The 17,550-nt window shown below is 34.3% G+C and overlaps 2 protein-coding genes across 4 annotated transcripts in view; both read left to right on the top strand.

Moving 5' to 3' along the window:
• The window catches only part of LOC149808546 (putative methyltransferase-like protein 24), a 95,540-nt gene extending 91,578 nt beyond the window's left edge, over nt 1-3,962 (top strand). For all 3 annotated transcript variants that reach the window (XM_089978826.1, XM_089978842.1, XM_089978834.1), the window contains 3 exons: nt 96-170; nt 2,653-2,797; nt 3,305-3,962. In XM_089978826.1, the coding sequence (XP_089834952.1) occupies nt 96-170; nt 2,653-2,797; nt 3,305-3,583 (499 nt within the window). In that variant the 3' untranslated portion in view covers nt 3,584-3,962. The remainder of the gene's footprint in view (nt 1-95; nt 171-2,652; nt 2,798-3,304) is intronic.
• Nucleotides 3,963-8,695: 4,733 nt separating this feature from the next.
• The window catches only part of LOC149808548 (putative methyltransferase-like protein 24), a 67,316-nt gene continuing 58,461 nt past the window's right edge, over nt 8,696-17,550 (top strand). Inside the window, exon 1 of the mRNA XM_089950870.1 lies at nt 8,696-9,090. The gene's annotated coding sequence lies outside the window, so the exon portion shown is untranslated. The remainder of the gene's footprint in view (nt 9,091-17,550) is intronic.

Genomic DNA, 17,550 nt, shown 5'->3' on the forward strand with positions numbered 1-17,550 from the left:
TGACCATATATAACATTCCCTAGCTGGTAAAATGGGTTCGTCACCCTTCCAGCTTGTAGCTGATCATGCTATTATTATAGTTCTTTTCCTTTCAGTATCAATTTTCAGTGGGATTTCGACGAAGATGCGGCGAGAATGTTTGGATGCCAGGTTTTTAGTTTCGATCCGAGGTGGGTTATGTGTAAAATTATTTGTCTTTTTCCACGGTAAGAAATGTGATGCTTTATCCGCAACTTTTTCTTGTGAGTGTTTCTCCGTTTCCCTTGGATAGTGACGTCATTCTTAAAACGGCTGCGAGTGTGCAACAAACAGGACGATTGTTGTTATTGTTGTCATCCTTTTGTCTTATTTAAAGCACATCTATAAAACAGGAAAAAAGAACTAATTATATACAATAAATGGACAGGGTTATTGTTTCGTAATAGATGACTTTCCCGTTCTCTGAACGTATGCGAAGGATTCTTCAAGGGACTCACGAACTTGCGAATTTTCACATGAAGGGTAAACCTATCGGCTGCTGGAGAGGTCACAAATAATATGTTAGGAGAGAACAATCACATTTTTCAATGTTTTAAAGTTTTTTTTGGAAACATTGACACAATTTACTTCGTGCAGAAACTGTAATGACAGACGCTGGTGTATAATTTATCACAGACGAAACACGTTTTGATTTACCGTGTGTTCAAAACATATGCAAGAATAAAATAAAGTAGAAAATTGAAAAAACTTAACACTCCGGCAACGTAAAACCAACACATATGGTAGATTATATAAAATAAAGACTTGTTTCAATGTCTCTAGGAACACGAATTACTCAGATGAATATTTTGTCACCTGTGTTGAAGAGGTGTATTTTGTGTCCGTCTGAAGGTCACCTCTTAGTAAGGAATTGGTTTATTGCTCTGTGAAACAAAGCACTCAGTAAAACCCGTATTGCAAAAGAAAGTAACATATGTTCATTGTCGTAATTTACACGTGGCAACTGTATTTCTCTTCCTGGTGTCACCAACAATTCAAATATTAATTGCGAAATGAAGTGTCGTTTTGTGAATAAAGAAAGTTTTCTGTTAGATTTTATAATCTTACTTTCTTTTAATTATCATTTATTTATGATCTTTTTTATTCTTGTTCCTCATTGAAATCATATATTTCATAATACTGTTACTTGTCTCCCTTTTCTTACTCTCATTTTTTGTTTCGTCGTATGTTTATTGATCATTTTATTCAATAATGCTATGTCTAGTCTTTAACGAGTGAAATGAATAATATGTTTTATAGGAATGTTAATTTGTAGCAAATATACTTACAAACAAATGGTACAGTGCCCGCTTATTTGTACATTTATGGGGTTTGTTTTCGTCCTTTTCGTTGCACATTTGTTATAATATTAAGACCTACTAGTAAAGGTTAATATTTATTACAAACAATCGTCAGAAAATCTTAAAGCACAAAGTTGTTGTTAAGTTGATATGGCCATTTCGAACACATTGCTGACGATTATTTGATTTGTTTCATATGACAATTATGGTCATGAAGTTAGAGGGTCTCAAACGATGTTTTCAGCAATTTTATACATGATTATCTCTCCGTCTCTCTCTGTGAAGATCATAATTTTAATATTTTTTAACTTTTAACATCATCGTACCTTTTGTTTGTAAGTATATTTGCTAAAAATTAACATTCCTATAAAACATATTATTCATTTCTCTCGTTTCCTGGATGGAGTTCACTAGAACAATGCCCACTTAAATGCAGTATACTGTCTTTCTATGTTTTCTCGGATAAAATAATTGCTCAGGGTAGACAACAATGTGAAAGTTCTCTAATCGTGCATTATAAACAAAATATATTTTAGCACCTTCTGTCTTATCATTGAGTAGTACATCCAAAAACGAGCACATTTTTATGTCAATGCTATTTCATTGTGGAAAATTACATACTTAATATATTTTCCACTGAATGAAGACGTTGATATTAAACATTAGTTTTTAAAATGTCTAGTCAACATGATATCTTCTTAGCGCTGTTACTGACTCTCCTCTCTCTGTCTTTCTCTACTTTTGTCTGTCTGCCGAAATGTTTGTCTGTCTCTTTATCTGCATGTCTTTGTCTCTGATATATATACATACTGAAGGTAACATGTACATGCCTATATATTGAATATAAATATTCTTTTGTATGTCATTCTTTCTTTCTATTCATTGTGTGGCCATTCTTTCTTTCTATTCATTGTGTGGCCATTCTTTCTTTCTACTCATTGTGTGGCCATTCTTTCTTTCTATTCATTGTGTGGCCATTCTTTCTTTCTATTCATTGTGTGGCCATTCTTTCTTTCTATTCATTGTGTGGCCATTCTTTCTTTTTTATACTCATTGTGTGGCCAGTTCTGCATGACTTTCAGACAATTAAAAAAGATTCATTCTAAATTTCAGTTAATGTTCTAGTGGTTATAATTTCATCAACTAGTACTAGTTAAAGTTTGTTTTATTTATCACTTACACTTCGTCAGTGAGACACAGAAGGAATTTAGCAGTATTAGAAGATGAATCAATACCGGTGGATGCATTTCCTATTGACAAAGTTGTATGCGTATTTTGATATAATATTTTATATTTTAATTTGTTTAGTATGCCTATACTTCCTTCATTTTAGCATGCGTGACAAAGGTGAGACCTACAAGTATACTAATGATATCACATTCCACATGATCGGCCTTGGTGATAAAAATGAGGTCCTACAAAATCAGTGGAAAATGAGAACTTTGGAACAAATACGAAATGATCTGAATCACACAGAGGTATATTCTCTAATGCAATAAATCAGTCCTTTAATATAATGGATACCATTATAAAATAGATCATTTCAATATATGTTCAAATACTAATCACATTGAACGATAATTTAAATAAAATTATTTTCATTGCACAAGTGGAATTTTCTTCTTAACTTGGTAAGATCGCAAAGCACACAATTACTAGACATGACACAGAAAATCACAGAAATAAAGAACGCATTTGTTAATCAGTGCATTTCCTTTATTGAAATGCCGACCAGTTTGTAAACATAAAACAACATTTGTTACCAAGATGCTTGTAATCTGAATATGAGTTTGATGCCTCGACTATTTTTCAGGTTTAATTGATCGTAATGGTTGCACGCTTTGTTAAAATCTTGTTTGTTGGGAAAACCTTATATTTAGAAGATACCACAATGGTAATAATCATATTTGTAATTAGTTCTTTGGGATCTTTTAATGTTTCGGTTATTGTATTATTATGATTGCTTTTAATTGCTTTAATTTCAGAGAACAATACACATTATAAAAATTGACATAGAAGGTTCCGAATGGACTACCATACCCCAGATGGTGCACTCCGGAACGCTACGCTCTGTGAAGCAGATGCAGATAGAATTGCACGGGAAGGGAACTATAGATAACTTGAAAGTGTTACGAATGTTGTACGAAGATGGATTTAGGATTTTCATGAGGGATAGGAACCTGAATTGTAAATATTATAGTACACGATTTGTTAGACAAAGGACCATTTGTATGGAGGTTTCCATGATCAGAGTTACTCCGTAACATTGAATGTGGCTGCAATAATAAAAAAAAAATTCGATTGATATGCTCTGGTATACTATTTGCACGATAATGTCCTGAAACAGATTTTATGCATCTCGCCTTAAAGAGCTCCGTATTTGATTAAGAAAAATCAGAGACAAACGGAATATATGATATGATGGAAGAAATTAAATCTCACGTTTCATTTATAACTTTGATAAATAATCTTTTCAATCCGTGGTTCGGTGCATGCATTACAGTTCAACATGACATCATATGGACTATAATAATAAAGAAGAAATTTATACCATTCTTCTCCTTTATATCTAATAGTCTTGATTACTTTCGTTAATTTTTGTGGACTTTTTCACAGTTTTGTTATCATAAAACAAGAACATTTGTTTGTGTTGCCTTGATGTTTTGTAAGCTTCATTACAATATTTACAGTTGGCTTTAGATGCTTATTTCGTTTTATCAGTATTTCTTATTCGGATATATTCCATGTATGCCCTCAACGGTCTCTTTTGTCAAATTATTCACAGGGCTTCAATAGCTATATGGGTATCCGATTTGTATTTCTACTCCTGCAATAAGACCAGAGCAGTTGTTACAAACTAAAAAATGAATACACTGTCAATAATACAATGCAAGCCAAATGTCCTGCCTGCCTGCCTATACAAAAAGCTGTGTGTCGGCGGAGCGTGTAGGTTGTTCACATGCCGGCCGAGCATGCCCTCCAGTCAATCTTGTTATGCAGCTGTTGTATTACAACTGTTGGAAATTAATACGTTCAGTCTTTTTTAGAAAATTTCCTCTCCATATGGATTATTTTTTTATTTGATTTTATAAAACCATCATTTCATATTTTTTCATTTTAACAGAATTTTCCCAGGGTAATAAATCATTATATTTTTCAAAACTTGTTTTCACTCTTTCTTGTGTTACTGTTTATTATAGCCTAAACACGTAACATAAGAATACCAATATCCTGGTCCCAGCTTGCGTCACAAATCGTTTGATAGCCAAGAACCTGTTTAAAATCTTTCTTAACTTTATGAAAGGTAGGAAAAAAGTAGAAACATATTTTTAAGAAAGATGTTGATACCATTTTCACTACAGGTTTATATCTACGTTTCAAATGCTTCAGTGAAAATACCGTAATCATCATTGTCTTTTTAACTGTTTTAACACAAATTAATTAACGCACAAACAATGCATACTCTTTTTGACTTCCTGCTATCTCTTCTTCTGTGAGCGTCAATAGTATGAATCACTTTCATTTGGTGTTATTCAGCAGTATGATAATTCACTTTGAAGAATACAGATATATTTTGATTTCATTTGCAGTAACGTCTTGAATTCTATCGATCACATAGTCGCTACACTTTACGTATGGTGTGTTCAGTTTCGTATTATTGCTAATGGCAAGATGAGGTTCCGATTGGTCCAGATAAGCTCGTGATAGTCTTGCGCAGTATTCTCTCTAATTATTGGCTGAGATCGTGGTAATTTTCCCTTACACCGCCTTTAGGAACTTAATTGTGTTTATACTAAAACCATCATTTGGATATAACAGATCACGTCTGTCTAAATATTGCTTATTTACCCCACAGGACTTGTTACGCCAAATACAGCATATCATGCGGCGAAAAAATAGCCTTATACCAGAAGCAAGAAGAAACACAATGAAAAAACAATGGGGATTAGTCAATTGATAGAAGGCATGAGATGAGTGGTTGTCGGTATACCTATAGCAAGGAATTCACCTTGTACACAAGGATAGTTTAAATATTAATTTATAGGAGTAAATACACTCACCTCTGTTAACAGAAGAATGTGGACGTAAGCCGGTCCCGCAAATCACAGAAATTTATGCAACCATATATATATATATCTTTTTATATATATATATATATATATATATATATATATATATATATATATATATATATATATATATATATATGCAAATATCCGGTGACAGCAAATCTGGAATTTCTCTATCTGACAATGTTGGATTAACTGAAATAGAAAAATATCAGTTTGCATATACAAAAGACGTCTTTGAACTAGAGCAATAAAAGAACTATAAAACAAAATATGATCATACGATGTGCAAAGTTACGGAAAATAGGACGAACAATAATGTTTGATAGTATTCCTTCTCAGTGGGTTCCTGGGTGATAACAAGTCATCAGTACTAATGAAATGACGTCACACATCTTTAGAATTTTGATATTAAAGTTCAGCTTTGACAAGCACCAAAGGACTACAAGAAGCTGTGCCGGTGAGAAGGTAATGATTTTGAAAGATTTTATTTTCACAAGTAATGATAAGTAATGTGTTCACACGTGGCTTTTTCTTTAAAATAATCGGTTAAGTAAGTCGATGAACGGAGAGCTGAGCTCCGATAAGTTTCAGAACGAATTGAATGGAGGTAGGAATGGTCACTCGAGTTGTTATACTACTCTTTTGAGATCTTTGTTTTTTCGATTTGTACCCATGCTTCTTCCAGATACTCTTCAAACACTTCTTCTTGATTCGTCATCAAACACTTGGGCAACAATTGACTAGAATGATCGATTTGACAACCATAACGATGTTCTTTATTCAATAGTGTGATTCTTTCAGCCAAGCTGCGTGCAAAATAACACATTTATTTTTGTTTTGTTCTGGTCGTAGTGACATCATGACTGTGTGTTCCCTTTCTCTTCTTCGTTTTTTGCTGTTGCTCTTCTGGATAAAACATATCATATTTGCCTACATCCATGCCTTGGTGTCTCTTGTTTTGTTTTAATTTCTCTTACAATATCAAGTTCATTGCGTGCTCGAGGCAAGTGTTGACCGAAAGTGACCTCATTTATAGGGCGAAGATATCCATCGTATCTTCCTGCATAATCGACATACAAAAGTCCGTGAGTAGTATTGGGTTGTAATTGTCTTGTGGCTTTAAATTGAGTGAATATGATCTGAAGTAATTTATTCTGGGTAAAGTTAGGTTAGTCTTGATCGTCTCAGGTAACGTCTATCTTGGACCCTTTATAACGTTGTAACTAAAAATGGATTTGATCAAAGTCCCATTGAGCGTATAATTTCTGACGATGACAAAGTGCAAAGCAATAGGTAATTGACCTTGGAAGTAATGATCTTCGATCTTGGATCAGCGTTTGGGGAGAGTTTTAAAAAAAAATTGTGCCTTCAATACATAGTAGAGGATATTTGGCCCTTGTTATAGTCAGATCCTGTGAGATGTATTTTATGACATAAAGTAAGACTTCCACAAGTCGCACGTATGGTCTGGCTTCTCCGATGATTCTTTTGTAACTTCATATTTTATTCTCAGATGCACATACCATTCGACAAACACTTATTTTGCAACTGCATGTCCAAGAGTTAATGACCCATCTTTTCTAACTACGTCCTTGTCTGATTTTATGTTAGTGGTCGTTAAATCCAACATTGCGAGGATTGTTAGCTTCTGCAAACTCTGTGTCTTTGAGGCATTCTCTGTGTCAGGTTTCGACACCACCAATGCATTAAGATAATTGTTCCTGGCTTATTTTCCGTTCTTCAATGGATTCGTAAGGTAATCTTGGTAAAGGTAAATGCCCATGCTGCTGATGACAAATGCACGACATTGTCGACGGGACCTGCTCTGTCGTTGGCACCTGGGTGGTGTCATCAGCATTGACAATTTTTGACTATCAAGGACAAGTAACTCAGAAATAGATCGATGTCATTGTTTCTGTGTCTGTTGATTTCAACAAAGAAGACATGGCTTGCGAGTTATGTCAAAATCGATATTGGTCACTCACTTGGTGCTGCCTGTCAAAGACAATACGAAATGACTTTCTAAATGACTTTCTACTTACTGGGATTCTTGTCTCGCCGTGGCCTGGCAAACATATCGAGTTCTTTTTGGGAACAGTCAAGAATTTTTGTGTATCATTTTAGTTAGTAATGAAAAGCATCCATATGTTTTACCCTTCTTCTTTTCAGATTCCTTTTCCGGTAGTTTATATGAGGTTTTTAGGGCTTTTAGTGTCTCTTTTTGTCTTGTCCTTCATGTGGCGTAGAAGAGGAGCAACTGTCTTCGACAGGAGTGTAAAGTGAAATCATAGAGGTGTCTCCGTAATATGGGAATTCTGTTCCTGCCTGAATCAACTCATTATTTTTGCAAATTTTATAAATGCCTCTTTGTGACTTTGTTAAATTGAGAACTTTTGGGAGAATGTTTCTCATTTTGCAAAGTTCGTGTCTTTCAAATTATTCAACGCCCGAGTGACCATAAGTTTCAACATCGGTGTCACCGTACAAATGCTGATTTTAACACATGTCCGAATACAAGTGTTTTGTTCTGGAACTATTCTTCGACACACATGACACGTCCGTTGCAATTCAATTAAAACCGTTTTCTAAAGTATAGTTTGACGCTGACTTTTCGTAGATATATTATCTTACATCACATTTTATACTTAGTTCACACTGTGAAAATACAATTTACTGACTGGAATATAGTAAGAATATATACATTCTCTGTGTCAGAGACACAAACACTCCGCAAACACGTGGTAACAAAAGACGATTTGATTTAAGTAACACGTTTTCCTCGCCACGTCCACAGTTGTTATTGATGCTTTTTTAATCCTAGGAGAGATGAAGTAGGAGATGGGTTTGCAATGGTGTTTAACTGCATGTTCATAACTCTAACATCTTTAATTGTTGATAACATGTTGAAATAAACTAGTCGAACCATAATAAAGGTAAAGGCTTAATTCCTGTAGAAATAGTCATGTAAAGTTTTGCGAACACAACGGTTTTCTGTTTTATTTATTTGTCATGTCTATGTTTTGTATTTGCCTTTGAAACATACACATTAAGAGCCAAAAGCATTCTGGCTAGTTAGATACTAGTTTTGCACTGTTAGCTGTCAGTTTGTTATATTATATGCAATAAAAAAGTTAAGAAATACTTGCAACAATATATATATATATATATATATATATATATATATATATATATATATATATATATATATATATATATATATATATATATATATATATATGTATATATAAAGAATTACATTTCATGTTGGCAGTAAATATAATGGTTAATATTTATAATTTTGGAAACATTTCAGTCATATTTTGCAAATGAAACAAACTTATAAATAGTCTTATGCTTTTATGAAAACTGACTATTCCAGTTAACAATATAAAACCAAAGTAATAAGTTTTAAAATCCTTTATTAGATCTACTTGTATAACGACATTACTATGATAACTTTGTGAAATATTTCGGTAGTTTATAAGATCTATATGTGCAAAGACATCCCTACGATACCTAAGTGAAACATCTCAAGGTACACCTTGCGAAATTCGTAAGATAATCTTTGAACTTTTGACAAAAGACCTTACGAAGAGTAATAAGAAACTTTCATGAAAATGGGCTAGGCTGACATTTAAAATATAGGCGCGCCATGGGTTGTCTGGGAACCTGAAGTTACAGTGGATTTATTTAATCAGGTGAGTTAGATACGTGTTTTGTTTCCATTTTTCATTTATCTATATTTTGTAGGTTAGTATTTTATACTTGGTCGGCTAAATTGGGAGTTGTACTGGTAGTGTGTGGGTTGAATTTAACACTTGCGGATGATTATCCTGAATGGATAAACATTTGTTCACGAGTGGGAATCGTATTTATCTGCATGCATTTCGCCTTATCTTCAACAGCAGGTTGAAGTCTGCATATACTATTAATGAGGTTATAGCTGTCGCAGTTATATTGAAAATGGGTCTTATTATGTGCATATATGGGCACTTATAACTACCTGATTTCGCTTGATTATTGAGATAATGATTTGTTACGTATATCTAATTTAATTGTTTGTTAGTTTTAATTATTTTTTTTTCATTACATGTTATTGTATTGTAACATTGTTCACTGGACTTGACCTTGTCCAAAATTGAATTCATATCTGCTGGACCTGATTGAATGTTTTTGTAAACAACTAAACATAGCTTCATTATAATCTATGTAGATGAGCTTATTAACCAAATTATTATTCAAGTAAACAATTGTTTTTTAAATCTATCTCAGAGTAAGAATCATTGAGTCAAGGTCATATCTGGACTACAAGATATTTATCATATGCCAAGTGGTAGCAAACTTCTTTTTTTCCAGAAGAATAAACTTTTGACCCTCATCCGGGAATCTGTTTTGCGTCTTAATTAGTCGTATAACTGATGTTTTTATAAAAGTTTGTCAATTGGGCTTAACACACTTGACACGTTACATTGTAGTTGTGTCCAGTTTGGGCTTAATTTTATTTTATTCAAATTATTGAATTCAAGTTATGTTTTCCCTGGAAATACAAAAGTGGACAAAGACTTTCACTGAAATTTATACTGAATTAAAAACTGGAATAATATTTTTGTGATTCAACAAGAGACTGTTGACACACCTGTACTTTGACATTTTATTACAGACATCATCGCCTTCCATGTTGAATTCACCCGGATTTGAACTGGGATTCACTTAGAACTTTTCATTTATATGACACGTGTTTATAATTCTTGGATTAAATTTGGATTTAATCCGGAATACAGCAAGATTTTCTTTTTCATTTTTCACTATGTGCTCTTTGGAAATAAGTTATTTGTTAAATTTTACTAAGCTTGTCGTTTTCACTCTCTTCTGTTACTTATTTTAAGAGCATATACTCCTATCAGATTTAAAGGCAGATTACGATCAGACCAGATCGGCTTGGGATTTTGGAGCATTTTGGGGGAAGACATTTCAGGAGATGACATATTTTAAAAAGTAGTCTTGCTCAGATTCATTAAAATTAAATTTTTATAGTCATTATATTGAAAAAGAGTTTGAGATGCAAAAATAAATATTCCAGCCGCCTCCCCCCCCCCCCCCCAAAAAAAAAAAAAAAAATCCTTGTAACTCACCACATAAATTAAACAATTGGATCCTGTCCGGAGTAACTATCTCCGTATCGAAAAATATCGGTTGGTGGAGATACGGTCTGTATAAGTAGTAGGGGTCTATTGGATGGATCCCCAGGCGGAGACCCTGAGAAACTTAATTTTAAGGGAGTGAACTTGGAACCCCTACCCCACAATCCAGTTTTTTCAAAGCTATTTAAATCTAATGGTTCTGTCTGAAATAAAATCGATGTGAATCATATCCTTATTCATTCATGGATATGAAGGACCAATTTTTTGATGATAAATTCGTGCAGAAATGATAACGTCAAATTAATCATTACTTATCACGTACATACACACTTGGAAGCAGAGATATCAAATATTTCAGAAAAAGTTGTGCAATGCATGTATTTACATAACTATCTTCAGGAATTCTAATAACTGAAAACCATACTTGTCACGTCAGTTGACAGCGACTCTCGCAAACTTTAAGGATTTTACGAAGGTTAGGTAAGAAAACTATATTTATAAACTTTGTATTGGTGTCCTTAGTGCCATAGTGAGTAATTTCAACACGGAATTATAAAAAATAAAAATAAAAACATAATTTAAAAAAAAAACATGAGGTAAAAGGAGAAGAGTCGGATTGACGTTAGTATATACATGTATGGATAACTAACGACGGACTCCATGACAAACATCACCACTCTTGCATTTGGTCTCACTCTAGATTACGAATAACATCTGCATTAGTCTGACCAATGTATAAATTAAAGAGAAAGTCATTGTCAAATATATTGACATTTTTATCGAACGTGAATTCGCTGTTAATACGTACCAGATTTTACCTGTAAAGTGTAACCAGCTCTACCTTTCTCTTATATTTCCGCAACCCAAAGTCTGTATGTCCAAATATAAAAATAACCCAGTTTCATGCTGTCTTTGCATAGAGCTTTTGTCAGCTGAAACGTGGTATTTATGAGCAGATTTTATCCTAAACTCTAGATAAATGACCACTTAGGCAACATTTCATTGAGATAATGACGTACGTACCCCCGCCACAAGTCACACATCTTAACATTAAAGCAATACTTGGCACTTCTTTTATAGACACAATTGTAACAAATACAACGAAAATAGCCTGTGTAATGCTTTATTAGCATCGTTTGTATAGGTAAATTGTCAGATCTGCTAAATTGTGCATTTGATTCATGTAATTTGATAGCATTGAGCTCGAAAATGCAATATCAATACGATGATAAAATATATATTTTGGCAGGCATTGTGCATTGATAGCTATTATTTTTTTTTTGTTTTTTTTGGTGGGGGGTAGTGATCAATAAGCGACGTCCGGCGTCTCAAGAACTGTACGCTGATAACACTGGTCAACAGTGAAATCATTACTGACTTGAAAAGGCCCTAATCTGTAGTATTTTGGTGTGCCGAACACGAATATAACCGTGAAAAATTTGTATTGGCTCTCGTTTTGAAGATATTCATATACCTCATTTTCTATGTTTCACTGTGTAAATTTCTCCAGTAGGACTGCAGCAACATCCGGAATAATGATGTAACATTGCATAATACCATCATGCTCACATCATCCACAGTTGATTGCATCATTTTCTGATGCAATGCAATACTAATGCCATGCGGCTGCTGAAGTAAGTTGACGTCAGCAGTGTACTATACATGTGTAGGCCTATTATACTAATGCCAGGCGGCTGCTGAAGCTGACGTAAGCAGTGTACTATATAAAGCCCAATCAGATAGGTTCAGCATTTAAAATATTTTAGACGTTGTGCGAGACAGTTCAAGCTACTGTTACATAAAACTTATTATTTTATCCATTTACGTACAATAAAGAAAAGTAATGCCTCGAAAGTGTGTTAATACGGCGGACAATTTTTGCTATATTTGTGGGGAAGTGACATTTGCCAACCAGAAGAAAAGTATCAATTCTCAAGTGAAGAAGGCATATCATCTTTACTTCGGATGCAAGGTTGGTGATCAAGACAAGCCTTGGGCTCCGCATATATGCTGTGCTACATGTACAACACAGCTTTCACAGTGGTTGAATTGCAAAAGGTCATCAATGCCGTTTGCAGTCCCAATAGTGTGGAGAGAGCCAAGCAACCACCTAAATGACTGTTACTTCTGCTTGGTTCCTCCTCTTTCCGGCGGAATAACGAAGCGAAAGAAGTCGAGAATAGTCTACCCAAACATTTCGTCTGCATTGAGACCAGTTCCACATGGTGAGGGACTTCCTATTCCAGAACCTCCAGCAGAATATTCTCTTGATTCATCTGACGAAGACAAAGGTGAGTCGACCTGTTCTTCTCCTGGTCCATCAGCATGCAGTGATCCAGATTTTCACTGTGGTGCATCATCAACCCCACACAGAATAACACAGGAAGAACTAAATGACCTGATTCGTATTTGGACTTATCAAAGAACAAGGCAGAATTGCTAGGATCAAGACTCCAACAATGGAATCTTCTAGAAGAAGATGTCACAATTACTGCTTATCGAAAGCGCCACCAGCAATTGGAGCCTTTCTTCAGAAAGGAAAGTAATCTGATATTCTGTTCCGATATTGAGGGCCTCATGAATGCTTTAAAAATCACTCATGACCCACAAGAATGGAGACTATTTGTGGACTCTTCGAAACTGAGTCTCAAGGCTGTGCTTTTGCACAATGGAAACATTCTTCCATCTATTCCAGTAGCGTATGCTGTCCACATGAAAGAGACACGATAACTTAAGGCAGCTACTGAATTCCATTGAGTATAACAAGTACAGCTGGCACCTCTGTGGTGATTTGAAGGTAGTTGCCCTTTTAATGGGACTGCAGCAAGGATATACAAAATACATGTGTTTCTTATGCGAGTGGGATAGCCGAGCAAGGGAAATGCACTACATGAGGAAGGAATGGACTCACAGGCAGAATGTAGCCATTGGAGAGAAGAATATCCAACACCCAGCTCTGGTTGAGGCTCAGAAAATCTTGCTACCACCCCTTCACATCAAACTAGGTTTGATGAAGAACTTCGTGAAAGCCATTGACCGAACTTTGCCAGCATTCCGATACCTGCATGAAAAATTCCCTCGACTCAGCGAAGCAAAGATTAAAGAGGGAGTTTTTGTGGGTCCTCAGATTCGAGAGCTTTTCAAAGATGACCGGTTCAACAACTTGCTGGAAGGTGACGCGAAACAAGCATGGAATGCTTTTCGCCTAGTTTCTACAAACTTCCTCGGAATAGTTAGGGCAGAAAACTATAAGGAACTAGTAGAAGACATGTTGATGAAGCATAAGAAACTTGGCTGCAATATGTCTCTAATGATTCACTTCCTTCATTCCCATTTGGATTTCTTTCCTAGCAACTGTGGTATTGTTAGTGATGAACACGGCGAACGTTTTCATCAAGATATCGCAACAATGGAACAAAGATACCAGGGAAAATGGTCCACTACAATGCTGGCTGACTACTGCTGGACACTCCTCAGAGATGCTCCCGAACAGCTGTACAAGAGACAGGCGAAGAAATCTAAGATGTAGTCAATGACTTGATTTTTTATAGGTAGGCTATTACAGTTGACCTTTTACTATTGGAATGCATTTCGTTATGTAAACATTAATTTCTTGCAGATTACAAAAAAACTAGAGCCAATTTTTCAATTTGACTGTCATATTCGTGTTCAGCACATAAAAATTGATAAGAATTGACTAATTTTATTTCAGTAACATGACTTTTGTAAAAATTTGTTGTCCAGTGTAACACTCAAATTTACAAATCTAGCTCCCAGCTGTAGTTGAGTTTACCATCCAAGGCGTAGAGAGGTGCATTTCCGATGTGATGTCATCTATGACATGTAACAAGCTGCAGATGAATGATGATGAAACTGATATTGATCGCCACTCAAAGGCTTTAGAGTAATAGTGAATAATAACAACATTGCATTTTTTACTGTCTGCACTAAACCTAGATGGCTTCAGTAATATAATACACAGTCTGCACTAAACCTATGTGGATTCATTAATATATTACAGTCTGTACGAAACCTAGGTGGCTTCATTAATATAATACACAGTCTGTACGAAACCTAGGTGGCACAGTCTGCACTAAACCTAGGTTGCACAGTCTGCACTAAACCTATGTGGATTCATTAATATAATACAAAGTCTGTACGAAACCTAGGTGGCTTTATTAATATAATACACTGTCTGCACTAAACCTAGGTGGCTTAATTAATATAATACACAGTCTGTACGAAACCTAGGTGGCTTCATTAATATAATACACAGTCTGCACTAAACCTAGGTGGCTTCATTAATATAATACACAGTCTGCACTAAACCTAGGTGGCTTAATTAATATAATACACAGTCTTCACTAAACCTAGGTGGCTTCATTAATATAATACACAGTCTGCACTAAACCTAGGTGGCTTAATTAATATAATACACAGTCTTCACTAAACCTAGGTGGCTTCATTGATAAAATACACAATATAATAATTTCTTTTTGAAAAACAATTGGTTATTAAACAGTAAGCTCTATTTTCTGAGTATGTATCTAAAGTATTATTAATATTAACACTTGACCTATCCATATAGTCAGTCAGTGGCTATGTATCTAAAGTATTGGGGCCCCGAGTGGCCGAGTGGTCTAAAGTGCTCTCCGTTACGGATCACTGCCATCTCACCTCTGTCTGCGGCGGTTCGAGTCTAGGATTCAGCTAATGTGGGTATGTGAGAAAGCTTGCCAGTAGCTTCTCGTGGGTTGGTGGTTCTTTCCGGGGTTTTCCCGGGTTCTTCCTCCACCATTAATACTGGCCGCCATGTATAGCCTATCGTGTGCTGAAAAATTGCGTTAAGCCCCAAAACAACAACAACAATCTAAAGTATTATTAATATTAACACATGACCTATCCATATAGTCAGTCAGTGGCTATGTATCTAAAGTATTATTAATATTAACACATGACCTATCCATATAGTCAGTCAGTGGCTATGTATCTAAAGTATTATTAATATTAATACTTGACCTATCCATATAGTCAGTCAGTGGCTATGTATCTAAAGTATTATTAATATTAATACTTGACCTATCCATATAGTCAGTCAGTGGCTATGTATCTAAAGTATTATTAATATTAACACATGACCTATCCATATAGTCAGTCAGTGGCTATGTATCTAAAGTATTATTAATATTAACACATGACCTATCCATATAGTCAGTCAGTGGCTATGTATCTAAAGTATTATTAATATTAACACTTGACCTATCCATAAAGTCAGTCAGTGGCTATGTATCTAAAGTATTATTAATATTAATACTTGACCTATCCATATAGTCAGTCAGTGGCTATGTATCTAAAGTATTATTAATATTAATACTTGACCTATCCATATAGTCAGTCAGTGGCTATGTATCTAAAGTATTATTAATATTAACACTTGACCTATCCATAAAGTCAGTCAGTGGCTATGTATCTAAAGTATTATTAATATTAATACTTGACCTATCCATATAGTCAGTCAGTGGCTATGTATCTAAAGTATTATTAATATTAACACATGACCTATCCATATAGTCAGTCAGTGGCTATGTATCTAAAGTATTATTAATATTAACACTTGACCTATCCATATAGTCAGTCAGTGGCTATGTATCTAAAGTATTATTAATATTAATACTTGACCTATCCATATAGTCAGTCAGTGGCTATGTATCTAAAGTATTATTAATATTAACACTTGACCTATCCATATAGTCAGTCAGTGGCTATGTATCTAAAGTATTATTAATATTAATACTTGACCTATCCATATAGTCAGTCAGTGGCTATGTATCTAAAGTATTATTAATATTAACACTTGACCTATCCATATAGTCAGTCAGTGGCTATGTATCTAAAGTATTATTAATATTAATACTTGACCTATCCATATAGTCAGTCAGTGGCTATGTATCTAAAGTATTATTAATATTAACACATGACCTATCCATATAGTCAGTCAGTGGCTATGTATCTAAAGTATTATTAATATTAACACTTGACCTATCCATAAAGTCAGTCAGTGGCTATGTATCTAAAGTATTATTAATATTAATACTTGACCTATCCATATAGTCAGTCAGTGGCTATGTATCTAAAGTATTATTAATATTAATACTTGACCTATCCATATAGTCAGTCAGTGGCTATGTATCTAAAGTATTATTAATATTAACACTTGACCTATCCATATAGTCAGTCAGTGGCTATGTATCTAAAGTATTATTAATATTAATACTTGACCTATCCATATAGTCAGTCAGTGGATATGTATCTAAAGTATTATTAATATTAACACATGACCTATCCATATAGTCAGTCAGTGGCTATGTATCTAAAGTATTATTAATATTAACACTTGACCTATCCATATAGTCAGTCAGTGGCTATGTATCTAAAGTATTATTAATATTAATACTTGACCTATCCATATAGTCAGTCAGTGGCTATGTATCTAAAGTATTATTAATATTAACACATGACCTATCCATATAGTCAGTCAGTGGCTATGTATCTAAAGTATTATTAATATTAACACTTGACCTATCCATATAGTCAGTCAGTGGCTATGTATCTAAAGTATTATTAATATTAATACTTGACCTATCCATATAGTCAGTCAGTGGCTATGTATCTAAAGTATTATTAATATTAACACTTGACCTATCCATATAGTCAGTCAGTGGCTATGTATCTAAAGTATTATTAATATTAATACTTGACCTATCCATATAGTCAGTCAGTGGCTATGTATCTAAAGTATTATTAATATTAACACTTGACCTATCCATATAGTCAGTCAGTGGCTATGTATCTAAAGTATTATTAATATTAATACTTGACCTATCCATATAGTCAGTCAGTGGCTATGTATCTAAAGTATTATTAATATTAATACTTGACCTATCCATATAGTCAGTCAGTGGCTATGTATCTAAAGTATTATTAATATTAACACTTGACCTATCCATAAAGTCAGTC

The sequence above is a fragment of the Sinohyriopsis cumingii genome, chromosome 1 (genome assembly GCF_028554795.1).
Source record: "Sinohyriopsis cumingii isolate HCF-2022 chromosome 1, ASM2855479v2, whole genome shotgun sequence".
Classification (NCBI taxonomy): Eukaryota; Metazoa; Mollusca; class Bivalvia; order Unionida; family Unionidae; genus Sinohyriopsis; species Sinohyriopsis cumingii.